This window comes from Bos indicus, chromosome 19 (genome assembly GCF_029378745.1).
Source record: "Bos indicus isolate NIAB-ARS_2022 breed Sahiwal x Tharparkar chromosome 19, NIAB-ARS_B.indTharparkar_mat_pri_1.0, whole genome shotgun sequence".
Classification (NCBI taxonomy): domain Eukaryota; kingdom Metazoa; phylum Chordata; class Mammalia; order Artiodactyla; family Bovidae; genus Bos; species Bos indicus.
The window spans coordinates 43,850,847-43,871,626 of NC_091778.1; the positions used below are offsets into that span (position 1 = coordinate 43,850,847).

Here is a 20,780-nt window from a genome sequence, read left to right on the forward strand (position 1 = left end):
GGCAGCCACGTGACATAGGTCTCAGAGCGCTTTCCTTGGTTCCTTTTCACTCTAGTGGCAGGTTAGCACTAATTGGTATCTGCCACACTTAACCCCAGTTCTGCCTGGTTTTTGTACCCAAAGAATCCCCTTGCCTCAATAAACCCAAACTTTTCCAGATCAGGCTGACTTAGAAATTCTGGTCCTGGGGACCCTGCTCAACACGCCTGTGGAGTGAGAGGCAGCAGGCACCTAGTCAGCATCTGCCCACATGCCTGTGAAAAAGTTGTGTTAGCACTCGGAGTCCTCCCCTGAAGGACAGGAGCCTAACTCAGTATTCTCTAGCTGCAAGCTAATGTACATTAAGCCTTTTTCCCCTGTTCTGTGTGACCTAGAAAGTCCTTTGTTCCTGGGCAAGGACCCAGTACATTTGGGGGAGAAGTTGCTGAAACTGTCTGGCTCCTGTTGAAATCTTAGCCGACCAGGTTGCAATCACTGTCATCTGACTCCCCTCCCTCTTAGAAAGTGTAATCTTTAGTTCCAGAAAAAGTTAGGTCACTGAAGCCTTTACAGATAGAGCCACGCTTGTTAGGAGAGTCTGTTCCTACTAAGCTTTTCATGCAAGCAGGATTCTCAGTTGGCATTGGCTGAGGTGAGGTTGATGTCTCTTGGTGCAGCAGAAACTGCTTGTTGCCTCTGATCAGACTGAGGTGGTACATGTAGTTCAGGCTGGGCCTGGGCAGAGGTGGTTGGGGTGGGAACAGTGGCTTGATTTTACTTAGCTGTTCCATCAGTGGGTTTTGTTTTTGTTGTTAGAATATATGCTTTTCTGAGGTTTGTATGTACTAACCATCACCCTTCCCCACATCACAGAATGTCACATTAAAGCCCAGGCAAATTCTACTCTTTCTGTTCATCTGTGTAGGGAACTCTCAACTTTGGTGGGATCAGGGTGGGCAACGGACCGACAGAGGAGGATGCTGAGATTATTCAGCATGACCAGCTCTCCACCCATTCAGAGGACGCAGAGGAGGTAAGATCAGTGGTGTGGGCTTCCTCTCCTCCCATCTCGGGTCAGCCCTAGTCTTGTGTTCCCAAGTGGCCTCACTCCTGTCTGCTCCTTGAAAGATGAAAATACTAATACTGAGCATCTGCCTGCCTTCTGAATCTCTTAGGGCCCCTCAGCTTTTTTCCAGTGGCCCCTGCTCTAAACTCCATGTGTTGCCTGCTGAGCCCGTAGTAATTTTGTTCTGTTGTCCGGCTTCTTGAGTTCTGCAATGCCTGCAGTAACCCTGTGCGTGAATCAGTCACTGACCACTCTGCTCAGACTGAGGCAGAGCCAGCCCCAGTGCCCCAGCTCTGACAGCAGAAACCCGGCCAATTTTGGTGGCCCCTTCGTCCCTTGCCCTTTCTCAGACTGGTTCCCGTGTGAACCTCAATCAGTGGGTTTTTGAAGTCCTGTTCAACTAATGTGCTCTTATGGCAGACATGTTCCGTGAGCCTTTTAAAGGGGTTACTTGCCTACTTTTTAAAGGGACGGTGAAGTCTGAACATGCTAGACTTTTCCTTAAACCACCACCTCCAAGCTCAGTTTTTTTTTAAATCAGTCTCCTTGCCTGACCGTTTGTACGACAAAGCCTCTGAGCTGAACTTTGAATCTCATCTATCCACTATATTCTTCTTAAAGCATAAAGAATAGGAGTTGGAGACCCAGGGGACTGAACTGTGCAGTATGACTGACCGCGTCTACCATGTGTATGACTTTTTTTAAATAGAAATGGCAAGGCTTGGGATGCCTTTTCAAAATAAGTACCAGCACTCCAAGCACTGCTGATTTTGCTTTCCATTTGTGCTGAGGAGGCCTGTCTCTAATATGTTAGAACATTTAACATTCGCGGTCCCCCACCCCCACCAAGCAGCAATGAGTAGCCTGGTGCTTATGACTTGTGACCTTGTGTGTGGTGTGGCTTCCCACTAAGTGTAAATTTGTGTTTTCAAGCCTACCGAGGATGAAGTGGTAAGAAACCAGCTGGCTTTGGCTTCATGTTTATCTGGGGCTTCTCTTCCCATCCTTGTCATCACTCTGCTGTCCCTGCCGCATCCTGGGGCCCCACGTGACACCCGTGTACCCTGCATCTCACTGGCCATCTCTAACCAGTCTGTGAATCTGTGTTCTAAAAAAGCTCATCTCCATTAACTGCATCTCATGTCAGTCACCTCTGTCTCTGTTTCATTGACTTTGCTGATCTAATGCCTTGAGAATGGCTTTACAAGGAGCTGCAAGTAATGTCTGCACTGGCATTCTTGAAGTGACTCCCCTTGGGAGTTAAACCCTGTTGGCCTCTGCCTTCCTCTCTGTGATGCTATGATGGTCGCTCTGCCCTGGGGGTAACCATTTCCTCCTTGCTCCTCTGAGTGCTTATGGGAAAGCTCACCCTTCCTCCCTGAGATGCCGCCCACCTCTTCCTGCTGCCCTCATCGGCTTGATGATGCTTGGAGTGAGAATGCTGGACCTTTGCTGGGGGTCACCTTTACCTCCATGTGACCCAGTTAGAAGACAGACAGCTTTCAAAAGGGGGCTTTGCCTCTAGGATGCATCCCAGAAAAAAACAGTCCATCTGCATGCAAGGAGTTCATATTATCCCAGCCACACATAGAGAGTAACAGAGTAGAAAGTTGGCTAAATGTTCAGGCCACAGCCAGACTAGAAGGCCTTCTAGCTCGGCCCTGATTCGCTTAGCAGTATACACATTTTGAATTGGGTTTTTAATAGGCATTGCTGCACTGTTTGCATCTTCTCCCCAAATTTCTCTCTGAAATACCCAGACCTGTGACCCTTTCCCTTTTCTGGCTTTACTGGTGCTAAGTGGGCAGTGGGATGGGAATGGGAAAGGCTTTGCTATTCTATGTGAAAGCAGACAGTGCTCGGTCTTCCTGAAGGCTGGAGAGGTTCCTTGGCTGGTATCTGGGAGCTTCTGTTCCTCCAGACCACTCCTCTGTGCATGGCCGCAGGCTGAGCAGACCACTTCTCTGTGCATGGCCGCAGCCTTAGCAGACCACTTCTCTGTGCATGGCCGCAGGCTGAGCCGCCTGGAAGGGCCAGGTGGGAGTGCGTCCGTGTCAGTGAGGAGCCCAGCCCTCTCCCAGTAAGGCTGTCTCCAGCACCAGTGCCTCCAGCTCAGTTCTTATATGTGGCCCTGTCCCAGGGGAGTGGACATGCAAACAAGGTGGACTGGAATTCAGCCTTCCCAGTCTCTGGCCCCACCCCCGACTCCCTCAGAGATTGTTTCCCATAGCATCATAAGTGGTGAGGACATTCAGATAACTGTCTCAGGTATCTAAATACATCACAGGTAGAGGCAGCAGACCCTCTCTCTGGGGGCGCTCTGTCCAGCTGCAAACCAGAGCCCGGCCCCTCAGTTGTCTGGGAAATCTTTGAAGGCTGTGACCATTCAGCAAGGGTCAGTGGAACCTCTCCCTACTGTGTCACCTCACCAGATAACATTCATCCAACCCATTCGTTCAGTCACCCTCCATGTGCCAAGCACTCTGTTTAGCACTGCAGGAACTGAGAGAAGAAAAAAAACCAAGTCCTTGCCTTCAAGGAACTCCGAGACTAATTGAGGAGACAGTCTGGGTGACAGATGCTGTGATCAAGGTGTGCCCAGGGTGCTGTGGGAGCACAGGAAGAGGGCACCTGACAGAACTCTGGGGGGGTGGGGAAGAGGACCCCTAGAAAGGGTTCCCCAAGGGCATTATTGCTGAGGTTGGCCTGGTCCAGCCAGAGTCCTCTGGAGGGAGGGCCAGAGGGAACGCAGACCCATAGTATGTAGTTACCATAAAGACACATTTTGGGGATAAACAAGTTTTCAGCTTGCTGGAGCGCAGTCAGGAGTTGAGGGACTGGTGAGAAGTCAGACTAGAGGTGGCAGACAGCAGCCATAGTAGAGTATTAGGCAAGAAGGAGCGTCAGGGGCGGTGAAGCTGCAAGTAACCCAGTGTGTACCATTGCTGAATACCCTAGGGGAGAAGGGGAGAGGGTGTATTGTGTGTGGGGGGGCACAGCCTGAGAGGGGTCAGGAAAGACCAGGGAGGTCTGGAGGGAAGTCAGGCATTGGCAGTGGGAGTTGGGAAGGAAGGGAGCAATAAGAGATGGGGGACGGAAAAGCCGCAGTCCTCGGGCCTTCGTGAATGCAGGCAGTGGGAGTGAGTGAGAAGTCAGGCTCGACTTCCAGGTTCCGGTGCCTGGGGCGCTAGTTATGACCCCAGTTAGATACGGGATGAGGAGCAGAAGTAGGTCTGGAGGGTCAGAGAAGAGCAGTCAGTGAGTTCAGTTTGGGTGGTGTGGAGTTTGAAGCACCTGTGGTGTGGCAGGAGGAGATGTGGACTGCTGGTTGGAAACCCGCAACATGGAAGTAGAGGTGCCCATTGGGAGCTCCTCCCGGGGTGGCCACTGAAGGCCTGAGTGGCAGTGCTACAGGAGAGAAAAACCAAGAGGAAGTGAGCGTGTCACGGAGAGGAGGAGCGCAAGGCAATGGTGGCAGATGCTGCAGAGGCTCAGTCACAGGATGTCTGTTAGACCTTGTGCCTGGGAGCTAAGGGGAGCAAGCCTGGGAGCTATGTGGAGCTAAGAGGGCGCAGCATGAGGAACAGGCATGGTGGGGCGGCCAGGAGGCGGGTAGAGGATTAGGGCGTCTGCGGTGGCTCCCAGTCGGTTGTAGCTGACTCACATGGGGCAGTGACAGACTCCCAACTGCTTGGCTGGTTTCTTACTTAATTCTCAGCCCACTTACTCTCTTCCGCACCCCACCCCCCAGTATACAGGTGTGAAAACTTGCCCACGGTTACAGAGTAGGAAGTTGGGAGTGAAAGAGAGAAAGCAAGGGTAACGCCTGGAGAAAAGCTTCCTCTTCCATCTCTCTAAGGGCGCCCACAGTCACTGCTTTCACGGAGCTCTTAGTAAAGCCTTGCACTCCATGGAGATGGGGACCCTGTCCTTCCCTGGAGCGTGGACTGTGGGGTGACAGCCAGCAGCGGTGGCAAAAAGCTCTTAACAACATTGTCAGGATTGGAGTAACTATGGTTACCCTAGTTTTCAGGGTAACTAGAAGACTTTGCAAGAGCCTATTTCAGAAGAAAAGCCCAGAAATACTCTTGGTATAGATAAGGGTGAGGGAAAATGAGGCGATTGCCAGAGATAGCGTGTTGGACCTGGCCCCCCTCGCCACTGGCCATGCTCGTGAGGCCTTGGCTGTTAGCGCTTCACCAGCCAGCCCAGCCCTCTTCTGCCCTCATGATGTTTCTCAAGGTAGTTCTTTCTGGTATCTTTTGGGGGTCAAGTCATGTGAATCTGGAAAGAAACTGGTGAAAAACGGACTCTGACCTGCAGGCAAGGCAGGCTTGGAAAGCCGATTTGGGCAGCAGCCCTCTGCTTACTGGGTCCGCTCTGGGCCCTGTCAGGAGGGGCTGCCTGCCTCCTGGCCTTGAGTGGCTGTGGCGCCACCTGGGAGAATGAGGCCCAGAAGCACACCTAGGGCTGGACCCTGAGCAGGCCTAACAGGAAGCTCCCCACAGCCCCTCCTCCTTATGCTGGAAATGATCTGTGACGTTGAAAGGAAAACCGGAAGAAAGGGAGCGTGAGGAAAACAGACCTAAAAGATAAACCTTCATCACCTGCCCGAGTAGGAATTTGTAAAACTTTGCCAAAATGTCCCTGTGTGATCTTTTCAGAAGTCTCTAAAGTAGAAGGGAGTGACCCTGCTGCCCACATGTTGGGAAGATAAGAAGGGGCTGCGGAGGTTTAGTCTCCTCCAGGCAGTTTGCAACCTGGTGGCCTGTCACCTGATGCGCATCCCAGGGAAGAGCCCTTCCTGCCCTCCTGGCTCTTTGAGAGCAGGGTGCTCTGCCCTCAGGCTCCACGAGGTGGAAGTCAAGCCGGAACAGAGCTGCCAGACAGCTCTTACCCCAACGTGCACCCCACTCCGGAGCTGACAGCCTAGTGGGGAGAAGAAGCATATGTGTTAAGAGTCCCATTAAGATGTAGTTCATTACAGTGTAGTATTTTGAGGGGCGGGGGGGCCCAGCTGGGGGCCCAGCCAGGCAGGATTTCCAGGGGTGGCCCCACCGAAGTGTCCCCACCAGGAATTCAGCACCAGGGGCTCTGAGCCCAGGTAGCCATTCATGCCAGCACTCAGACCCCTGCACGCTCCCCTCCCCGCCTCATTTCTGCTGTCTGGTTTCCTCCCCTGACAGTTTGATTTTGGGGACACCATGGTGCACCAGGCCATCCACACCATCGAGTACTGCCTGGGCTGCATCTCCAACACCGCCTCCTACCTGCGGCTCTGGGCCCTCAGCCTCGCTCATGCACGTGAGTGTATTTCTCTCGGGTCAGAAGCCATGTCTGTCCCTCTTGCTTGGGCACTCCCTCCACTGGGGGCTTAAAGAGAGTGGACATTACCTTAGGGCTCTGGAATTATGGACTCCCGAATCCCAGGAGAGTGACATCCCGCTGGGAGGATCCACGCTTTTGCCAGGTTAGCTGTTGAGGTTGCAGGAAGCCACGGGGCAGGGCATACTGCAGTGGGGAGATGGAGAGCGAGGTGCATGGCCTGCAGCACCCCCAGCCCAACTGAACCGATGTCCTGTCTCTCCCCATCCCCAGAGTTGTCCGAGGTGCTTTGGACCATGGTGATCCACATCGGCCTGAAGGTGAAGAGCCTGGCCGGGGGCTTGGCGCTGTTCTTCATCTTTGCCGCCTTCGCCACCCTGACTGTGGCCATCCTCCTGATCATGGAGGGCCTCTCAGCCTTTCTCCATGCGCTGCGGTTACACTGGTGAGGGGAAGAGGGGGCTGGGGCGGGAACGTGTCCTTAGCTGCACAGAGGGTGGTTTTACGCTGGTCCAAAATCTGAAGACGCTAGGAAGTGTCTGCTTGCACATCATCATGCCCAAGGACATGCTTGGTGGTGAGCCCCAGGAAGTGTGCTCTGAACAGCACAGCTCACTCTCCCAGCCTCCAGGGAGGGGGCCCTGGTGTGCTGTCAGTTGTGCACCTGTGTTCAGCCTTCTTCAATGTCCTGATTATGGCTTCAGAGATCTTCTGGGGTCTTTGTTTGGGGTTTTGCACTGGCATTTAACTCTTTCCTGTCTTCCGAGCAATGAAAGCAGCTGTGGAATAGATTCTAAGGCCAGGGAGGCGCTGGAGCACACTCTGCCCGTGTCTTGTCCCCTTATCCTGTCATGGCGCCAGTGTCTTTAGGTAGGACCCTGGCAGCTCTGTGTGAGTAGGGGGATTCCTGTTCCAGAGCATGTTGCTCGGTACACTAAAGCCATCTCTTCAGAAGGGCAGGTTTTGGATTTGTTTGTTTTCTTTCTTGAATGTTGTCTGTGGCTCTTAATGGCTGTGGATGGAAGTGGCTCAGTCCTGCGGAGTGGAGAGCTGGGGTCTGGTCTGGACTGTGACTCCATGACTTCAGAGTAAGGTTGGCAGATTTAACAAATAAAATTACAGAGCCCTCAGTTAAATTTAGATTTCAGATAAACAATGAGCTTTTTTTTTTTTTTTTTAGTATTTCCCAGATGTCCATGGGACATGTTTATATTGAAAACTGGCTGTACCGTACTTTATCTGACTACCTGACCTCAAACCCTGTCTCCTTAAATCTCCCTTTACATTGTGATTCTCTCTCTCTTTTGGGGTCCATCAGCTCTGGAAGCTTTAGACCTGAAGTGTGCACACACAGCTGTGCCAGTTTAGGGGCTCACAGACTCACTGCCCTTCCCTTTGGGCTCCCTAGACGAGATGATCTGTAGTGTTCATGATCTCCGGGTCAGGAGAGAGGGCTGTGACTCTTTTCATTGCTTCTCAAAACCTGAAGAAAACTGAAATCTGAACCTGAGAAACCTCTTCCCCACTCCCCTTATCTTTGTTTTTTTTCTCGCCTGACTTGTTTTCAGCTGAGCCTGCTCAAAGATTCCACCATTTGTTGTTCTGAATGACAGAGGGGAAGGTGAGGCGTGGGAGGGGGAGCCGTGGCCGGGACTGACTCTTCCCTCAAAAGCTCCTTTAGGAGAATCGGCGTCAGGACACCGTGCTTTCTGGGCCTGGTCCTCTCCTCCCCCACGTCCCTTCCCCGCCCAGCTGTTGTTTACTGGGAGCCAGGAGTCTGGCCCGGCCCAGTGGCCCGACTGCTGGCGCACTACCCGCTCTCAGCTTATCAGCACACGCTCGCCCCAGCACACTTCCTCACCACCCAGTGCTGCCAGCCTGTGGTGACTCACTTGGTCTTACCCTCTTGGCTTCCTTCCTTTCCTATTCACTTCTCTGTCTCTTGAGCACTGGGCTCCAGGGAACAGTGACCAACCTACCTGGACTCAAGCCCGAGTAGGGAGCCCATTACCTACCCCCAGGTCAGCGGGGTACAGTCAAGGAGCTGGGGCAGACCTGTCAGAGCAGTGAGCCAGGCCCACATGGAGCAGGGAGGGGCCGCCTGGGCCCGATGTCCAGGGTGAACTGTGGCGATTGGAGGTCATGCTTTGCTGCCAGAAGGATTCTTCTTCCTCAGACTCACCTGTGGGCTTCGAATGAAAGTCCTTATGAATGAGCCTGAGGAAGTAACAGGTGGCGAGTGAGCAGGCTTCAGAATCGGGTGACCTAGTTTAAATTCCAGCTCTGCTGGCACTGGCTGGGCACCCCTGAGGACAGCCCTTGCCTCTCTGAACCTCACTTTCTCTCCTGTGAAAAGAGGATAATGTCCATGTGACAAGGTTGCTGCAGTTAAATAGGAAATAATGCACAGACCAAGTGACTGTCCTGGTGCCCTGGCGCATCAAACCTGAGGTCAAATGCAGATGGAGCTGCCCTGCGGAGAGGGCTGTGGCCCCTATAAGCGCTCTGCTTCAGTCTGTTAGAAGAGAGACCCAAGGGGAGGCACATGAGACCACTTGAATGCCTCCCAGACGTAGTTTGCAAGGAATAGGCTCATCAAACACTGTATCATACTTGCAGGGTGGTGGTGGTTTGGTAGTGGAAATTTTGGATAGGAAAGAAAAAAAACAGCAGTGAAAATTCCTTTGTGCAACTTTGAGAATCGCTTCCCTGGAGGCCTTTGTTTTCCCCTGCCACTAGGAAGGAGTGAATGAAGCTGGTGCTCGTGCACCCCCTCCTGGCTGAGTGTGGACGTGCCCCGAGGATCTCCAGACTGCAGGCATTCTGAGTTACGACCATCCTGTGAGGGGTGGAAACAGCTGGGCCGGCTGAAAATGGCTGCAGGGACATTGCTGCAGTGTTTTCCTGGCTTCCAGCCTGGGCATCTTCATACCTGTCACTTTACCCCTAGTGTTCAGCTGGGCTTTCTTGAATCTGCTGCAAGGACTGCCCCATTACACAGGTTCTGGGTCTCTTTGGTGCGAACAAGAAGAAAACCATCTGACTTGATAACAAGGATAAACCTTGAGACTGAGGGTCATGTAGGGACATGAGGAGGTGAAGGACATGTGAAAACAGCAGGTGAATTCATGCACCCACGTGCTCATTCTGTCTCCTCCTGAGTTGCGTCTGTCTGTCTTTTCCCCCACCAACTGTGTGCAGCGTGGCCTTCGTGCCCGCCATAATTAATGAAAGGTCTTTTCTTCCTCAGAAAAGGCAAAGGCAGGGGTGCGATTTGTGGTTTGAACTGTGGACACCAGATCGATGTTAATAGAAAACTTGTTGCCCCATGACCTACCTTCACAGGAACCTCATCCCTTCCTGCCTAGCAGGTTCCACATGCACACTCAGACGGGGGGCTAAAGGGGCAGATTTGGGGGCCAGTTTGTAAGGAATACAGTGGCACCACAGCCAGACACCGCGGTGGCTGAGGGAGTGGCTGCTCAGGAGAATGAACACCCCTGAAATGTAGTCCCCTGGGCTGACCTCACGGCCCCGCACGGGGGTCATCAGCTGGCTGTGTGCTGCAGGCCCAGCACTGCTCAGATCAGGACAGGACCATCTTCCTAAAACCGCCTCCCGTCGGCTGCACCCCAGCAGGGAAGGCCCAGGCTTTCTCCCTTCATTCACTCAAGAAAACAAGATTTCTGTCACGTAGCAGGGGTGCTCTCTCCAGGGACTCCCCGTCAGTCCTTCCGGGCCACTGGGTGGCCTTTGCCAGGTGTGGGAGCTGGCAGAGTGACACAGCCCCGCCCGACTGCCCGAGGCTCTCCTCGAAGCTGCAGAGTTGGAGATGCATTTTAGTGGCCTGGGGCGTGGTAAGGCCCTGGAGGCGTCCCAAGCAGAGCCCCCCCCACCCCCGCCCCCGAGAAGGAAGGACTGACAGGGCAGCCAGCAAGGTCCCGCCGCGCCCCGGCACAGAGAACTTCATGTCTGTACTTTTTCAGGAAGCACACAGTTCCTGGCTGGGGCCGGGGGGTGCGGGGGAGAGACCAGCAAGGAAACTGCTTCCCAGCTTTGTACTGGGAGGTTGGGGCAAGCACGGCCAAGAAGTGGGCCACACTGGCCTTGAAATACCCACAGTGTCCCCTTGGGCACCACCCTAAGTCCTTAAGTGGCAGCTAGTGGGCGAGGGGGACCGCCCATCCGCTCACACAGTAGAATGTGTGTGCCCCCCTCCCAGGCCTGGGTCCCCTGATACACATGAAGCAGGCAGGGTGATGGCAAGAGACCTCTGCCTCTGACCCATTGGGCCTGTGAACACATCTGCAGCTTCTCTGTTGAGCCAGTTTGGATCAGAACTGTTTGTGTGATGAGTCAGCCAGAGGTCAGATACCTCACAGACCCCAAGGTGACTTGCCCACGGTCTGGCTGTACATGGTTGAATGACATGAAATGCTGTTGCCTGTGCACACACAGCCTACCCAGCATGGAGGATTCATCCTCAGAGCCAGGAAAAGCCGAAACCTACCCCCACCCCCATGGCATTCCTCAGAGGAGCTGTCTGGAGCTGGACCCTCATCATGGGGATGTTGGGACATGGGGCTGAGACCTGCAACTGACTTCAGTTTGAAGCACCCCCTCCTGGATCCCGTGCTCTCTGAGGGGGCATGGCCGAGGCACTGACCGGACTCCTCCAGGGGTCAGGAGGCTCTGGGGACCTTGGCGCAGCCCCTGGAATGTGGGATCAGGGTGAAGGGCTGCCTTTTCTTGTGCTCACACAGAAAATCCAGTTCCCCAGGGCTGAGGGGCCTCTGGGGACCTCTTAGGACCACAGCAGACAGTCCCCTTCCCACCTCCTTTTCACTGATTTCCTGCTTTGTCTTGGAGGGAGAATACCCTGGCGGAAGGCTGAATGAGAGGCAGGAAGGTGGAGAGTGTCTTGGTGCCCACTGCCCACAGCCTGCCTCAGCTCCGCGCGGCTCACTGCTGCGGGGATCCAGGCCACCAGGGTCACACAGCATTGAGTGGAAACTATTCCTCAGGGCAGCTCTCCTTGGCTTTTTTATCCTCTGAATCATGCATTTTTCTGCCCATATTTGGTGGTGATTTGGTCGCTGGGCAGCCATCCAGGGCGAGCTTGCAGCCGGGCCCTGCTTCCAGGCGTGGACGCCTTCCTGCCCCCTCAGAGCTCGAAGGGCCCAGGGAGACCATCAGGGCTGGATGCTGAGCTGCCGGGGAAGGGAGCTAAAGCTGTTTTTCCTTTCAGTCCCCAAGAGAAGAATTCTTTCTCAGATGTTTTTGTAGTTGGAGAATATTTTTGCCATTGCTTTGAGAAGACTTCCTCTCCTAACTTCCCCCTTTCCTGGGAATTTCCTCCCCTAAATCGAAAGCCTCCACTGTTCACTCGCAACCCTTGCTTCTCCTTCCTCCCCTGAGAAGAGATAAAAACAAGCGAACAGTGGTCCCTGCCAGGGTTCCTCACACAAGCTCACACCACTCCATGTGGGACACTTCCGTTGGAGATCCACACCAGGCCCTGCCAGGAGCGGGTGTTGGGGGACTCTTCCCCATCACTGTTAGAGGCTCAGGCCAACTGAAGGTTTTCTGCACCCAGCTTTCTGCAGAGTTTGGCATATACACATTTTCTGCTGAGCAGGACAGAGCAGGAACAGACCAAATCAACACATTGGTGCGGTGCGCCCTTGCTGAGGGCAGGCCCTGGGCATCACGGGCTGGAAGCAGGCTGAAGTCTGGGCTTCATGGGCAGCGGGGGCTTGAGGAACTTGAGGTTGGGACATCTTTCTGTAGAGTCCCAAAGTTTTTGTGGAATGACACTCTCTTCTTCCCATTCTCCAGGGTGGAGTTCCAGAACAAGTTCTACAGCGGGACTGGCTTCAAGTTCCTGCCTTTCTCCTTTGAGCACATCCGGGAAGGGAAGTTTGATGACTGAGCGCCCAAGGGGCTGTGTGCCCGGCTGCCCTCTGCTCCCCGCCACGGTGGTTAGCTGTGCTCCGCTTGCCTGCTGGTTGTGATCCCTGGGTGTCAGGGCACCTGTGTCATCCCCATCCCCTACCCCCAGCCACCTGTGAGGCATTTAGCTCGATCCAGGTCCCCCAGCTCCCCCTGGTCCCCCGCCACCCGCAGCTTGGTGTGTGGTAGTGTAGTGGTATTCTAGAGAAGCTACGCCCTGACGGTCACTCACACCCACTCACCCTGGGCACCCAGCCTGCCCTCCCAGCCTCTGTCTCATTCTTTCTTTGCCCCCTGGTGGTGAACGCATTTGTGCATTTACACGAGAGCCAAGAGCACTTAGAGGGGGGGCCCTCCACCGTCCACACCCAGACTTTGAGCCCCTGCTCCTGCCATTCTCTTTCCTGGCTGGGGGTGGGGTCCTCTTTAACACTCCCCACTCTTAGATTAGCAGCAAGGGGTCCAGGGAGATGGTGTTTTTGTCCTCCACCCATTCGCTCTGATCTTCAGTGCTTGTCCATCAGGAATTCAGCTCAACCCAGCTGCGCCAGCAAGCGTGGCTTCTCCCTGGCAGCCCAGAGTGTCCGTAGATATCCCACACCACCTTCCTAAGCGCACCCTGAACTCACACCTTCCCCTCCTCCCTCCCAGATTCCCCTTTTAGCACCCAGCATAACCTGCACAGCTGGGAGAACCCAAGACAGAGGTCCTGACTGGCTCCCTTGGTTGGCTGAGTCTCAGGCCGTGCTTGGGCCCTGCCACAAGCACCCCTCTGCACAGAGGTTCCAGACTGATGCCCTTTCCTGGTGCAGATGGGAGACCTTGCCCACCCCCAATTATGAGTCTCAGAATTGTAGTCATCAAGGCGTTTCTGCCTGCTCTGCCCACCAGTGCCCCTCCCTACCTCCCTGACAACCCCACGTCCAGTGAGTGAGTCCTAGGCGGGAAGGTCGATGGCATTTACCATTTATTTGCTGGTTGGAGGCAGCTGGCAGGGCTGCCGGTGCATGTGGCTGAGAGCAGCATGGCCCTGAGCACTACCTCTCCTACCTCCCCCTCACCTTATCTCAAGTCTCCCCCACAGCAGGAGACGGATCTTGGGGCCTTTTAATCATGTGTTGGCATGGCAGCCCTGGGCGCTTTAGCTAAATTGATTCGCAGACCTTCAGTGATGGAGAGGACCCCCTAAATTGGTCAGCCCCACACACATACACTTGTCTAAGGGAGCTGCTTGGAGCTGCTCAGTGACTCCCCAGGCTGTCTGCCCCACCCCAGCTTCACCCTGCGCCAGCCAGTGTGACCTGACCCAGCCCGTGTGCAGAGCCCCTCCTGTCTGGCCCCTGTGGTTCACATGATGACCTTTGCTCTGTGGACAGAGGGGTTAGAAGCAGAGTTCTGTATCAGGAATCCTGCCAAGGTCCCTCTGTTCAGACATGCCTGTGCTGAATAAAGTGTGTTTGACTCGATCAGGGAGGCTGCCCGTCTGTGTGCCCATGGCTCCCGTGTCACTCAACCCTCTTGAGTCCACTAGTATCTTACCCCCTCCACTTCCCTTGGCCAGCATTGCTGCTTTTTCTGTGATCCAAGGCCACAGCTGCGGTGGCCCTGGCCAGGCAGTTTGTGAAATTCTCACCTTATCTCAAGTTTCCCAGGGGCCTTCCCACTCCCCCATCCCACCCTCCCTGAGCCAAGGCAGCTTTGCAGACACCACCCATGTAGGGGAGGGGCTTGGGGTCCCATCACCACCCCCTTTTCTGCACCACACACCCAAACAGCCCGGGGAGGAGGGGGAGCAGAGGCCTGGGTGTCTGCCCACCCTCCTCTCCGGAGCTCTGCTACGAGCATGCTCTCCAGGGCTCAACTGCCTGGCTATTTTTAGCCCTGATTGCCTTTGGCCTTGGTGTAGGTGGAACTCTGCTGGGGGGTTGGTTCCTCAGGGCAGCTGGAGAATTCGAGGTGCTGAGGCAGGCAGCCCAAGGGCCAACAGGCTGTCCCGGCTGGCGGGGTGGGCAGGGCGGGCGCCTTCTCCCTCCTCACAGCCATGTAAGGCGACCACATTCTTTCTCAGCCCGCCCTCTCCATTCCTGCCTTCTCAAACCTCTAGGGGATGGGCTGCCGAGGAATGTGAGCACCAGGTTGACAACTGCTGCTGCTCCAGGAGGGGCAGGAACACCCTGTTCATGCCATGCTCCTCAAACCATCTCGTCTCTGACAAGCCACCTGCCCTGGAACAGGCCTGGGCTCAACACCCAGCATCTGCTCCTCAGAAAGTTGAGAGGGACCATTCAGGTAAATGAGCTCTTTTAACCTCCACTCTGCTACTGACTCAAAGAGGGAGGCCTAGTGAGAATAGATACTTGGAGTTAATGGAATAGAACTGAGAGTTCAGAAACAGCCTAACAGGTATAGTCAGCTGGTTTTCCACACAGGGCCCAAGATAATTCAATGGATAAACAACAGTCCTTTCAACAGACGGTGTTGGTACAGCTGGGTGAAAGTGAAAGTCGCTCAGTAGTGTCCGACTCTTTGCGACCCCATGGACTATACAGTCCATGGAATTCTCCAGGCCAGAATACTATCCACACATGACAAATTGGGACTGCGACTCACCATATACAAAAATTAACTCAAAATGGATCATCGACCTAAATGTAAGTGAAATTTTAGAGGAGATCATAGGAGTACCTCTTCCTGACCCTGGGTTAGGCAGTGGTTTTTAGAAATGGCATTAGAAGCACAAATGATAAAAAGATAAAAGATAAGTTGGGTTTTAGCAAAAATTAAAAAACGTTAGTGCTTTGAAGGACAGGGTCAAGGCACCCCTCGTGGTGGGAGAAAGTATTTGCAAAGCATATCTCTAATAAAGGACTTATATCTAGAATATATGTAGGACTTTCACAACTCAGTGATAGAGACAAAGACTCAATCTTTAAAAAAGGGCAAAGAATTTGAACACACATTTCTCCAAAGAAAATATGAGGCAAATAAGTCCATGAAGAGATACTTGACATCGTAAGTCATTAGGAAAATGCAAATCAAAATCTCGAGGAGACATCACACCACCTAAAAAGGTTATAATTTTTAAAAGACAATTACAAGTGTTGACAAGGTTGTGGAGAAACTGAAAGCCCCATCCCCTGCTGGTGGAAACATAAAATGGTACAGCTGCTTTGGAAAGCAGCCTGGCAGTTTCTCAAAATGTTAAAATGTAGGGTTAAGTTAGGACCTAGAAATTTGAGTTCTAGGTAGCTACTCAAGGCAAATGAAAAAATGTCTACACAGGCTTGTGTGCAAGCACTCACAGTGGCTTTATCCATAATAGCCCCAAATGGAAACGACCCAAATGTGTATTAGCTGATGAGTAGATAAACAAAAGGCAGTGTATCTATCCAGTGGATATTCTACAATAAAAAGGAACAACATTGATACATGCTACACGAATGGACCTCAGAGTCAGACATAAGGCCACATAATGTATGACTCCTTTTATGTGAAATGGCTAGAAAGGGCAAATCTACAGAGATGATGTAGATCTGTGGTTGCCCAGTACCCGTTGCTGGGTGGCATTGCAGGCAGGGTTTCTTTGGGGGGATGGTGATATTCAGATTAGATTATGGTGACGGTTGCACAACTGTGGGTATACTAAAAAAAAATGAGTTTAAACTGATAAACTTCCTGATAAGATCAATAAAGTGGGGCTAGGAAGGGGGAACTAGGACTTCCCCAGGAAGAAATGCCTCCCAAAAGATCTGGGTCAGTGGGTCATTAGCTAAGGATTTAGGATCTAGTGGCCTTGAGCTGACCCCAGCCCAGCCAGCTAAAGATGGGACCAAATAGAACTGAGCGCTGAGAGAGGGAATCCCCAGGAGCCCTGGGGTGGGGTGGGGAACGGTGGCTGTGGCTCTTTCTGTTGCTCTTTCTGTTGCTCTCTTGTCTCTCTTGGTCCCTTGGTTTATGGGGTCTGAGTCCTAACAATTGGACCCCAGGGAATTCCCATTGCTCCTGTTTTTAAGTCTAGACCTTTACCCTGATTCCCCTTTTTGTGGAATCCCTGGACCCCAGACATCTGCTGAGTGAGTCTGTGCCCCCATCAGTGAATGTCCTCTTGAGGTCCTAGAACAGTGTGGAGAGGGTGGCTTTGGGCTCAGTGTTATAAAGATAGGGGACAGTTCCATCACCATCTTCAGGACCCGTCTCTTCTTCCTGTCCCTCAGTGAAGACCAGGGCAGGATGGCACCTCTTTCTGCCCAGGAGCGTGGTGTGGAAAGAGCATTGGAGCTCCCCTCTCCAGCCTTCCAAAGGCAAGGCCTAGGCATGGGCTGCTCCCTGGTGGCCAGACAGGGAAGGACTCATTCCTCTTTATAGGTAAGGCAGGTGGGATCCTAGGGAGGTTGTCACAGGTAGGGAACTGAATTGGCAGGGCAGAGGGCCAAGCGATCTGAAGGGTGCACAGGCAGAGGGCAGGCTGGCAGGAACGAAAGAAGATAGGAGTGGAGAGCGTGGACAATTTGTTTCACACACAGTAAATGAAAAAGCAATGAAATGTGTCATATGGTAAAGGGATCAAACCGTACAGTTCAGTTCAGTCGCTCAGTCGTGTCCAACTCTTTGTGACCCCATGAATTGCAGCACGCCAGGCCTCCCTGTCCATCACCAACTCCTAGAGTTCACTCAAACTCACGTCCATCAAGTCGCTGATGCCATCCAACCATCTCATCTTCTGTTGTCCCCTTCTTCTCCCACCTTCAATCTTTCCCAGCATCAGGGTCTTTTCCAATGAGTCGGTTCTTCACAGCAGGTGGCCAAAGTATTGGAGCTTCAGCATCAGCCCTTCCAATGAATATTCATGACTGATTTCCTTTAGGATGGACTGCTTGGATCTCCTTGCAGTTGAAGGGACTCTCAAGAGTCTTCTCCAGCACCACAGTTCAAAAGCATCAATTCTTCACTCAGCTTTCTTTATAGTCTAACTCTCATATCCATACATGACTCCTGGAAAAACCATAGCTTTGAATAGACGGACCTTTGTTGGCAAAGTAATGTCTCTGCTTTTTAATATGCTGCCTAGGTTGGTCATAACTTTTCTTCCAAGGAGCAAGCATCTTTTAATTTCATGGCTGCAATCACTACCTGAAGTGATTTCGGAGCCCCCCAAAATAAAGTCTGTCACTGTTTCCATTGTTTCCCCAATAGTATAAGCCCTCCTGGAGGAGGTCGCCATTAACCCCACCATAGAACCGCCAGAACTTAAACAGGACGGGAAAACAGACTCTTGGAGGGCACAAACAGAACCTTGTGCACCAGGACCCAGGAGAAAGGAGACTGCAGGCTTCTCATTGCGGTGGCTTCTCAAACGGTACAAAAGGGCCTAATGTAAAAGTAAGTCTTCCAGGCTTCCCTGGTGGTCCAGTGGTTATGAATCCACCTGCTAATGCAGGGCACATGGCTTCCACATGCCTCGGGGCAACTAAGCCTTTGCACCACGGGCACTGAGCCCGCACTCCAGAGCTCATGCTCTGCCACAAGAGAAGCCATTGCAATGAGAAGCCTGCACACCACAACTAGAAAACAGTCCCTGCTTGCCACAACTACAGAAAGCCCCACGCACCACGAAGGCCCAGCACAGCCAAAAATAAAGTTGTCCACCCCATTACCCTAGGCAAGGTTAGCACTTTTTACACAGCATTAAAAAAAAAAGATGGGATGCACTATATCCAGTGATTTGACCTATTTAAAATACATATATATATATACTTTGCAGAACATTCCAAATCAGCACCAATACATCTTCCTCACTTTTTAAAAAAGCAAATGCTTGATATTTCATCCTATCAATGCACCCTAATTTCTTCAGCCAGCCCTCTACTGTCCTCAAAGAGTTCCCAGCTTGGTGGGGAAGAAAGACAGTGTGACGCACTGGACTAATCGGTGAGGCCCCCGCCACACATCCCATGAGCTCAGGCTGCGAATGTGCTACCAACCCCCGGGATGGGGTCCCCAACCTGCTGTCCCTGCCAGCAACCATCTGCCATTCTGCATGAAGGCCCCACAGAGAGGTAACCTGAGCCTGACGGTGCACCTGCAGCTCAGTTCCCCCAAGCAGCGCATTCCCTGAGACCCAGATTACTGGCAAAACAGGTCCTTGGAGGAGGAGAGTCTGCTGAATCTCACCTGGAGCAAGAGGTGTTTGGAGCGGGTGTTGGAGTGGAGAAGGGCCTGGGGGGCTACAAGCTATAGCTCCACAAGGGCCCATCTCTCTGGGCAGGTCGAGGAGCTCCTTTCCAGAAAAAGCTGAAAAGCCTCTGATTGATACTAGGAACTGAGTGGAATGGAACAGGGCCGCACCTCCTGCACTTGCTGCCCACTGAGCCAGGAACAAGGCCGTGGGCACCATAGCTTGAGTCCGAACCTGCGGGCAGGGGGCGGAGTAAGCTCAGTGGCTTCCCACATTCCCTCTGGATGTCCTGAGTTGGCAACCCTCATCTGACCCCTTTCCTGTCTCTAAGCAGCTGCACTCAGGCCTGACAATCTGGTAAAAGCTGCACCTGCCTCCAAAAGGGCTCAGAATCCTTTTAGAAAGTGCAGTCTTTCCAAAGGGCCCACCACTCCTGGCCACCACACAGCCCTATTCAACCCCTTGCTGCCGGTAAGCAGCATGAAATGTTGCATCTCTCAGGGGATGGTGGCAAGAACACTCATCTGAGACTTAAGACTTTCTGGTTCTAGTCCTAGTCCTGCTGTCCTACTTGTCATTGATCTTCTCAAAGTTACTTCCTTTCTCTGGCCCTCAGTTTCCCAGTATGTAAAATGAAGATAATCCCCGTCCTGGAGAAGGAAACCCTCTGACACTGTTGGTGGGAATGTAAATTGGTGCAGCCACTGTGGAGAACTGTATGGAAGTTCCTTAAAAAACTAAAAGTTGACCTACCATGTGACCCTGCCATCCCACTCCTGGGCATATGTCCAGAGAAAACATGGTCCAAAAAGATACATGCACCCCAGTGATCATTGCAGCACTGTTTGCAACAGCCAAGACACGGAAGCAGCCTAATGTCCATTGACAGGAATGGATAAAGATGATGTTGTACATATACACAGTGGAATAACAGTCATTAAAAAGGAAATAATGCCACTTGTAACAACATGCATGGACCTAGAGATTGTCATACTGAGTGAAGTGAGTCAGAGAAGGAGAAATATCATATGACATCCCTTATATGCAGAATCTAAAAAAAATTATACAAATGAACTTATTTACAAAACATAAAGAGTCACAGAGAACAAAATTATGGTTGCCAGGGAGGAAGGATGGGGGGACAGATTAGTTAGGGAGTTTGGGATGGACATGTACACACTGCCATATTTAAAATGAATAACCAATAAGGACCTACTGTATAGCACAGGGAACTCTGCTCAATGTTATGTGGCAGGCTGGAAGGGAGGGGAGTTTGGGGGAAAATGGATACATGTATATGTATGACTGAGTCCCTTGCTGTGTGCCTAAAACTATCACAGCATTGTTAACTGGCCATACTCCAGTATAAAATGAGAAGTTAAAAAAAAAAAGATAACGCTCGTCCTGTTCAGCAGCTGCTACCACTTAGGGATCACATGAGAGCCCTTGACACATCCACTAGACCCTGCTCCTTGGTCAGCCCAGGCTCACATGACACATCTGTCCTCCGACTTCCTGACCTTTTAGTTCCTCAAACCTGCTCAGCTCTTTCCTTACCCTTCCTGGGTATTCATATGTGTATTTTTTTCTTCGAGGAATGGTCTTCCCCTTCGTCTTCTCCTAGTCAATCCCAATTTAATTCAGATTAAATGTCACATCCCTTTGGAAGCCTTTGGCTGGGTACCCTGCACAGCATCACAACTACACTGGACCCTTGAACAACACCCATTTGAACTGCACAGGTCCACTTACACAGGAATGTTTTCCCATAAATACGAGTTACTGTACTATATGATCTGCGGGTGTAGTACCCTGGATACAGGAGGGCTGACTGTAAAGTTATATCTCAACTGCCAGTGGGGTCAGCACTCCTAACGCGCACAGTTCAAGGGTCAATTGTATAATATTCATCTTTGTTTATATAAGTACTTGGTTTGTAGGTCTCAGGAGAGGGGTGGTAGTGCCTGGTACAAAATCAATGTCAAATATTTATCAAATGGTAGGATGGATGGAAGAAGTGATTTGTACGTGAAAGCACATTATACCCAAGGGCGCTTGTGAAAGGCTGCGAGTCACATCCCATCCTGGACTTTTGAAATCACTAGAGTCACGCGCTCTTGGACCGAGTGTGGTCGGAAAATACCCACAAGAAGCTGGTGCGGGGCCCCGAAGCTGGGTTTCCCGGTCGCCGGCGGGTTTTACCTTCAGTTCCACGTGACCTGAGGCCCGCAGCTGATTGGGCGCGGCCGGGCCGGCCCTGGTCCCTGGTCCCCGGTCCCCATT

The 20,780-nt window shown here is 52.3% G+C and overlaps 1 protein-coding gene across 7 annotated transcripts in view; it reads left to right on the top strand.

The window, feature by feature from the left end:
- Positions 1-13,788, top strand: part of ATP6V0A1 (ATPase H+ transporting V0 subunit a1) — a 55,227-nt gene extending 41,439 nt beyond the window's left edge. For 5 of the 7 annotated variants that reach the window (XM_070773509.1, XM_070773512.1, XM_070773508.1 and 2 more), the window contains 5 exons: positions 905-1,012; positions 1,979-1,996; positions 6,232-6,349; positions 6,644-6,815; positions 12,209-13,788. In XM_070773509.1, coding sequence (XP_070629610.1) covers positions 905-1,012; positions 1,979-1,996; positions 6,232-6,349; positions 6,644-6,815; positions 12,209-12,302 — 510 coding nt within the window. In that variant the 3' untranslated portion in view covers positions 12,303-13,788. The remainder of the gene's footprint in view (positions 1-904; positions 1,013-1,978; positions 1,997-6,231; positions 6,350-6,643; positions 6,816-12,208) is intronic. The other 2 variants (XM_019981546.2, XM_019981549.2) reach the window with 1 other exon arrangement.
- Positions 13,789-20,780: the final 6,992 nt, after the last annotated feature.